Source organism: Trichechus manatus, unplaced genomic scaffold (genome assembly GCF_000243295.1).
Source record: "Trichechus manatus latirostris isolate Lorelei unplaced genomic scaffold, TriManLat1.0 scaffold00101, whole genome shotgun sequence".
NCBI lineage: Eukaryota > Metazoa > Chordata > Mammalia > Sirenia > Trichechidae > Trichechus > Trichechus manatus.
This window is the reverse complement of record NW_004444037.1, coordinates 4,576,197-4,584,774: the sequence shown is the minus strand read 5'-3', so window position 1 is coordinate 4,584,774 and position 8,578 is coordinate 4,576,197. Positions and strand designations below refer to the sequence as shown.

The 8,578-nt window shown below is 39.6% G+C and overlaps 1 protein-coding gene across 1 annotated transcript in view; it reads right to left on the bottom strand.

Moving 5' to 3' along the window:
• The window catches only part of PDCL2 (phosducin like 2), a 46,123-nt gene that overhangs the window by 23,108 nt on the left and 14,437 nt on the right, over positions 1-8,578 (bottom strand). The window contains exons 2-3 of the mRNA XM_012557420.1: positions 2,023-2,143; positions 1,350-1,440 (exon numbers count right to left, since the gene is read on the bottom strand). Coding sequence (XP_012412874.1) covers positions 1,350-1,440; positions 2,023-2,143 — 212 coding nt within the window. The remainder of the gene's footprint in view (positions 1-1,349; positions 1,441-2,022; positions 2,144-8,578) is intronic.

Here is an 8,578-nt window from a genome sequence, read left to right as displayed (position 1 = left end):
ATGGATCATTATATAATCATTATATGGTGTCCTTCTTTGTCTTTTATGGTGGATTTTGTTTTAAAGTCTATTTTATCTGAGATTAGTATTGCCATTCCTGCTCTTTTTTGGTAGCTGTTTGCTTGATATATTTTTTCCATCCTTCAATTTTTAATAAATTTACGTCTTTGTTTCTAAGGTGTGTCTTTTGTAGACAGCATATTGATGGATCCTGTTTTTTTATCCATTCTGTCACTCTCCGCTGAGACTAGTTTTTGTCGTCCTCCCAGGTGAGTCTTTTATGGTTTGGTCAGCCCCCATTTGCCAGCACAGATTCTCAAGTGTGGCTTAGCAGTCCCAACTGAAGCACCCCAAACACCCCAAGGATTATTTCTCCAGAGCCAAGGAAAAAAGCCACCTTACTTAGAGTAGAACTAGGTCCCATACCCCACATCATTTTTCGGTTATGCCTGCTTATTCCTCATAGCCTTTCGATACATACTTATGTTTGTGATTGCCACCTTATATTTCTTTAAGCATTTAATACAGAGTTTTTCTATATTTTGTTTCTGACAACTACACTGTGTCTATAATCCTTGGGAAACTACATTTATTTCTGCTCTCACCCATGGTAACTTACCTTATTGTGTTTGCTGAATCTTTAATTGTGAGTTCATTAAATGATCTTAATTAGTAGATGTCCTTGGACTTAAATGGAAAACTTTCCTCCCAAGAAGGTTTGCTTCTACGTCCTCAGGGAGCCAGGAGGTACCCATGACTTAAAGCTTCACGCCTTCTATTTGTTTGATTTAATGCGAATTTGTTTGTTTAATGCAATGTTCTTGGCTCAGTGTCCATACATTTCCACTGGACTATGATTCAAAATCCTGAAACTAATGGTCTCATTGGCATCTGCCCTCACAGCAACCCCGCCTCAGCTTGTTAGTTTTGGGGAGTAGTTAGCAAACTCCTTTATCACTGTGAGGCTGACAATAACCTCAAGGAATGTGTCTTACGCAGGATATAATTATTCTACAGAAACTATTAAAAGACATCATGCTAGAAAGAGAATCATGGCCCTCTTTTTGTTGACCTTTTATTGATATTTTATGCTTTACACATACATAGCTTGCTGAATTCTGCCATATATTATTGGTAAATTTTCTATTTAAACAAAGGTAAAAATTTAAGAAAAATAATGAAGCCATTCTATCTTATGTAAAGGCAGTTAGTTTTAAAATGTTGCTTAAAAATTAGTCTGCTTTGTTCTGTTTTATCTACTCTGTAGAGAAAACAGGATTAGTTCTTTATCTTTATAATACTTCTCCATTCAAAAACTCATAATAAGTAATCCAAATGAATCACTATACCTATACATTTCAATAGCTCGCATATCTTCATCATCAAATTCATCTTCAGCTTCCTTCAACTGTGCAAGGTTCATCTTTTCATATGGTTTAACTAAAAAAAACACAAATTGGTATATAATTGAATTGCTTAAAAACTATTTTTAATTTACAGTTACATATCTTAAAAAAAATAGTATGTTAGATAAATGGAGATCAAGAATATCTAAACAAACCTGAAACAGTCAGCCAAAAAATAGCTTGACATGTTGAAAAACTGAAATATTAAAGTGTTATCACTGTCTTAAATTTTACGGAACTGGCAGGGTATATTTAAAAGTAGATGTGAAAATCAATTAGACTCCATAATTTAGCTTTCTCCAAGTACCTGGAAGCTTTGACAAATGATACTATGTAGAATTATCTAAATAGAAGGGAATCACAAGGTAGAGGGATATGCTGGGAGAAAAAAGCTCATGAGGTTAGAAACCATGATATTTCAGCTATTATTAACTAGCATGTGACTTTCAACATGCAGTTTAGCCATTTTAGGTGTCAGCATCCTAATTTTGAAATTATGTGTGGGGTTGAATTAAATGATTTTAATGTCTTCTCTCCCTCTAAGTTCATGACATATACTATCACTATCGTAACTGTATTGTCCTCTTCATCCAGCCCACCAAATGTACAACTATACCCATTGCTTCTTTCTGTAAATGTAAAACCATTTCTTCAATTTCATCTTTTGGTTCTTCTTTTGGAGGAAGAATGCCAAAGTCTCTTAAAATTTCATTCCATTCTGTATCTTCATTTGGATCCTATACAGAAAAACATAAGAAAATTTATTAACATAGTTGGACAGTTTAATTTGTATGTATAAAATTGACATGTGACACTTCCAAGTATGCAATTATTCATGAACTCCAGTGATAACTATGCAGAGGCATTCGTTGTGTGGATCATAACAAATTATGGGTAACATTGTGAAGAATGGGAATTCCAGAACACTTAACTGTGTTCAAGAGCACTGTACAGTTGTTCAGACAGAGCAAGGGGATACTGCATGGTTTAAAGTCAAGAAAGGTGTGCGTCAGGGTTGCATCCTTTCACCATAACTATTCAATCTGTATGCTGAGCAAATAATCTGAGAAGCTGGACTATATGAAGAAGAAAGGGGCATCAGGATTGGAGGAAGACTCATTAACAACCTGCGATATGCAGATAACACAACCTTGCTTGCTGAAAGCGAAGAGGACTTGAAGCACTTACTGCTGAAGATCAAAGACCACAGCCTTCAGTATGGATTACACCTCAACATAAAAAAAACAAAAATCCTCACAACTGGACCAATTAGGCATGACAAACGGGGAAAAGATTGACGTTGTCAAGGATTTCATTTTACTTGGATCCACAATCAACATCCATGGAAGCAGCAGTCAAGAAATCAAATGACCCATTGCATTGGGCAAATCTGCTGCAAAAGTCCTCTTTAAAGTGTTGAAAAACAAAGATGTCACCTTGAAGACTAAGGTGTGCCTGACCCAAGCCATGGTATTTTCAATCGCCTCATATGCATGCGAAAGCTGCACAATGAATAAGGAAGACCGAAGAACTGATGCCTTTGAATTGTGGTGCTGGCAAAGAATATTGAATATACTATGGACCCCCAAAAGAACGAACAAATCTGTCTTGGAAGAAGTACAACCAGAATGCTCCTTAGAAGGAAGGATGGCGAGACTATGTCCTACATACTTTTGACATGTCAGAGGGATCAGTTCCTGGAGAAGGACATCATGCTTGGTAAAGTACAGGGTCAGGGAAAAAGAGGCAGACCTTCAATGAGATGGACTGACACGGTGGCTGCAAAAATGGGCTCAAGCATAATGATTGTGAGCATGGCGCAGGACCGGGCAGTGTTTCGTTCTGTGGTGCATAGGGTTGCTATGAGTTGGAACTGACTTGACAGGACCTAACAACAACAAAACAGCGATAACTAGGTAATTAGTTTCAAAGGAATAGAGCAAATTGGCCTACTTTCCCTCATTTCCCACCACTAATGGGACTAAATTCTTTGATAAACAAGGTACTTCCTCTACCCTCAAAATATACTAAGAAGCTTAATGAAAAATCAATTTAGAACATATATGTCAAATATTAAGAGAGTAAACTCCTAATTCACAGAAAATTCTCAGATGACTATAGTGGACAAAACCAATTCACACCATGCACAAATACTGCTTTGTTTCTCCTTCTATATAAGCATTCAAGACCTCTAGTTGAACTTGTTTCTATTTTCAGCTATATGGATTTGTAGGACTGTCACCATGGGTTAAATCTTAGAAGAGGCCAGGAATCTTTTCACAGTTCAATTTCTGTCTAACCATCATTTGTTTCTATGAAAGTTTGTCCTGTTTTCCTTGTTACTTACGCTGTGATTTTTATTTGCTACTTTTTCAGAAGCTGTCTGACACATTAAGTATTGTCTGTCTAACCTGTTGTCCATATTCTCTGACATTTTCAGAGGAAGAAAGAACTTAATTATATACATGAGTGGATAATGTGGGAAACAGAGTCTAAGATGGTCTTGAGGGATCTCCAACTACTGGTATTCACAGCCTGTGTAATCCCACCCTTTTCAGTGTTGGTGGTACCTGTAACTTGCTTTTAACCAACAGAATATGGCAAAGGTGAAGTAATGTCATTTCTGTGATTATATTCCATAATACTGTAACTTCCATCTTGCTAGCAAATTCTCACTGGCTTTGATGAAGCAAGCTGCCATGTGGTGAGCTGACCTACGGAAAGGCCTGTGTGGCAAGGAACTGAGAGCTGCTTCCAGCCAATACCCAGCTAAGAGCTAAAGTCCTCAGTCAAACAGACCAAAAAGAACTGAATCCTGCCAGCCACCATGTAAGTAAGCTTGGAAGTGGATCCTTCCTCTGTTGCGCCTTTAAATAAGACTCCAGCTCTTACTGACACCTTCATTGAAACCTTGTGGAAGACCCTAAAACAGATGACACAGCAAAGCCATGCCTGGATTCTTGACCCACAGAAACAGAGAAACAGTGAGATAATAAACACGTTGTGGTGGTTTTTTTCCTGCTTTTTAAGAAACATTTTATTGTGCTTTAGGTGAAAGTTTACAGGGCAAATTAGTTTCTCATTCAAAAATTTGTATACAAATTGTTTTGTCACATTGGTTGCAATCCCTGCAATGTATCAGCACTCTCCACATTTCCACCCCAGGTTTTCCATGTCCATTCATCCACTTTTCCTGTCCCTTCCTGCCTTCTCGTCTTTGCTCTTGGGCAGGCGTTGCCCATTTGGTCTCATATACTTGAATGAACTAAGAAGCCATGTCCCTAATGTGTGTTATTGTTTATTTTATGGGCCTGTCTAATTTTTGGCTGAAAGGTGGACTTCCGGAGTGGCTTCAGTTCTGAGTTAGCAGGATATCCGGCGGCCATAATCTTAGGGTTCCTCCAGTCTCTGTCAGACCAGTAAGTCTGGTCTTTTTTTTTGTTAATTTGCATTTTGTTCTACATTTTTCTCCTAATCTGTCCAGGATCCTCTATTATGATCCCTGTTAGAGCAGTTGCTGGTGGTAGCCCAATACTATCTACTTCTTCTGGGCTCAGGCTGGTAGAAGCTGTGGTTTATGTGGTCCATTAGTCCTTTAGACAGATATTTTTCTTGTCTTTGTTTTTTTTTCATTCTCGTTTGCTCTGGATGGGATGTATCTTAGATGGCTGCTCGCAAGCTTTTAAGATGCCAGATGTTACTCTCCAAAGTAGGATATAGAACATTTTCTTTTATGAACTGTGTTATGCCAATTGGAGAAGTGCTTTTATCCCAGGCCCCTCACTGGGGATCCTGGCAGCCAGGGCTGCTTGGGAGTTGGGGAGCAAAAGGTCATATCCTGAAGAGTCTTGGGTTTGAACGTCTGCTTTGCCATCAACTTGCTGTTTGACCTCAGGCAAGTCCTTGTATCTCTCTTATCCTCTATGTTGGTTAAGGTTCAGTTGCGAAACCAGGAACCACTCTAGCTAGTTTAAGTAGAAAGTGATTTGTTCCCAGGATTATGTGTTCTACAAAATTACCGAAAGGGATGGAGGATCAGACTCTAAGCTGAGCTGCTGGGAAAAATGCTCTCCCCAAGTCACACTGCCTTGGCCACAGTTCAGGAAACTGCTGGCTGTAGGACCATGCTGCCTCTGCCATGGTCTGTACCTGCAAAATAGATACCCTCCACCTTGCTGCCCTTCTTAACTTAGTTGTGTTCAAGACCTGTGGGAGTGCATCTGTTTGGTGAAACCCAAATCCCAGCCAGAACCTTAGCTTCAGGGAATCTGGGAAATGTAGCTTTTAGCTTTCAGCCTTGACTATAGGGAGGCTCACAAATAAAGAAGTTGAACCCTGAGACAGTCTTTAAATCTTAAACCATAGATATCCCTTGAAGTCTTCTTAAAAACCAAACAGTAGTTTAGCTTAATTAGTAAAGAATGTCTGCCTTGAACATTGTGTTCTTTTTTTTTTTTTTTTTCTTGGAGGCAACTTTGTCCAGCTATAAATACTAGGTTTTATTTATTTATTTTTAATTGTACTTTAGATGAAGGTTTACAGAATAGTTTCTCATTAACACTTAGTACACATATTGTTTTATGACAATGGTTAACAACCCCACGACATGTCAACACTATCCCTCCTCAACCTTGGGGTCACTATTACCAGCTTTCCTGTCCCCTCCTGCCTTTTAGTCCTTGTCCCTGGACTGTTGTGCCCTGTTAGTCTCGTTTGTTTTATGGGGCTATCTCATCTTTGGCTGAAGGGTGAACCTCAGGAGTGACTTCATTACTGAGCTAAAAGGGTGTCCAGGGCCCATACTCTCAGGGTTTCTCCAGTCTCTGTCAAAGCAGTAAATCTGGTCTTTTTTTGTGAGTTAGAATTTTGTTCTACATTTTTCTCCAGCTCTGTCCAGGACCCTTTGTTGTGATCCCTGTCAGAGCAGTCAGTGGTGGTAGCTGGGCACCGTCTAGTTGTACTGAACTCAGTCTGGTGGAGGCCATGGTAGTTGTGGTTAAATATGTTGTTTTAAGCCACCAAATTTGTGGTAATTTCTTACGCAGTAATGGATAATTAATTTCTCCTCTTCTTCCTATTCTTTGGCCAGTTTTTTCTCTATCCCCACTGGGTCTTTTAATGGTCTCTATATCCAAGAGGTTCCCTGATTCTCATTCTTAATATAACTCTAATGACAATTACAAGTCGCCACCATCAAGTGTTCTGCTTTTGGTAATGGAAGACTTGATAATTCAGAGCAACCCTCCTGCTCAGTACAATTAGAAAAACGGGAAAAAAATAGATAAAAATCATTCTGAAGGCATTGGAGATTCATCAAGGCAGTGAAAAGAATTACATAGAGATAAGATCTTGCAGGAAAAGGAGACCCAGAGAGAGGAGCTCTGCATTTGGGGCCACTCCTCTGGGATCAACTGCCAATTCTGCAGGAGGTCCTGAGGCTGAGAAATGCAGCAAAGCTCTACAATTTTTTTCCCCTTTATTTATTTATTGTGCTTTAAGTGAAAGTTCACAATTCAAGTCAGTTTCTCATACAAAAATTCACACAAACATTGCCATGTGACCCCAGCTGCTCTCCACACATTGACGGCACACTACTCCCTTTCACCCTGGATCTCCCATATCCATTCAACCAGCACCTGATCCTCTCTGCCTTCTCATCTTGCCTCTGGACAGCAGCTGCCCATTTAGTCTCATGTATCTACTTGAGCTGAGAAGCACACTCCTCATGAGTATCATCTTATGTCCCACAGTCCAGTGTAATCTTTGCCTGAAGAGTTGGCCTCAGGAATGGTTTCAGCTCTGGGCCAACACACAGTCTGGGGGCCATGTCTTCTGGGGTCCCTCCAGTCTCAGTCGAATCATTAAGTCTCGTCTTTTTACTAGAATTTGAGTCCTGCACCCCACTTTTCTCCTGCTCCATCAGGAACTCTCTGTTGAGTTCCCTGTCAGGGCAGTCATTGGTGGTAGCTGGGCACCATCTATTTCTTCTGGTCTCAGGCTGATGGAGTCTCTGGTTTGTGTGGCCCTTTCTGTCTCTTGGGCTAATATTTTCCTTGTGTCTTTGGTGTTCTTCATTCTCCTTTACTCCAGGTGGGATGGGACAAATTGATGTATCTTAGATGGGCACTCGCTAGCTTTTAAGATACCAGACGCCACTCACCAAAGTGGGATGCAGAACATTTTCTTAATAAACTCTGTTATGCTAATTGACCTAGATGTCCCCTGAAACCATGGCCCCGACTCTTGCCTCTGCTACTGTGTCCCTCAAAGTGTTTGGTTGTATTCAGGAAACTTCTTAGCTTTTGGTTTAGTCCAGTTGTCCTTCCCTTCACCTAAGATAATTCTTGTCTCCTATCTAGTTATCTCACCACCCTCGTAACCATCAAAGAATGTTTCCTTCTGTGTTTAAACCTTTTCTTGAGTTCTTATAATAGTGGCCTTATACAATATTTGTCCTTTTTCGACTGACTAAATTCACTCAGCATAATGCCTTCCAGATTCCTCCACATTATAAGATGTTTAACAGATTCATCATTGTTCTTTATCTTTGCATAGTATTCCACTATGTGAATATACCATAATTTGTTATCCATTCATCTGTTGATGGGCACCTAGGCTGCCTCCATCTTTTTGCTATCGTGCTGCAATGAACATGGGTGTGCATATATCTATTTGTGTGACAGCTTTTATCTCTCTAGGATATATTCCAAGGAGTGGGATTGCTGGATCGTATGGTACTTCTGTTTCTAGCTTTTTAAGGAAGCGCCAAATGGATTTCGAAAGTGGCTGTACCATTTTACATTCCCACCAACAGTGTATAAGTGTTCCAGTCTCTCCACAACCTCTCCAACATTTATTGTATTTTTTGGATTAATGTTAGCCTTGTTGGGGTGAGATGGTATCTCACTGTGCTTTTCATTTGCCGTTCTCTAATGGCTAATGATCCTGAGCATTTCCTCATGTGTCTGTTAGCCACCTGAATGTCTTCTTTGGCAAAGTGCCTATTCATATCCTTTGCCCATTTTTTAACTGGGCTATTTGTCTTTTTGTTATTGAGGTTTTGCAGTATCTTGTAGATTTCAGAGATAAGACGCTGATCGGATTTGTCATAGCCAAAAATTCCTTCCCAGTCTGCAGGATGTCTTTTTACTCTTTTGGTGAAGTCTTTTGAT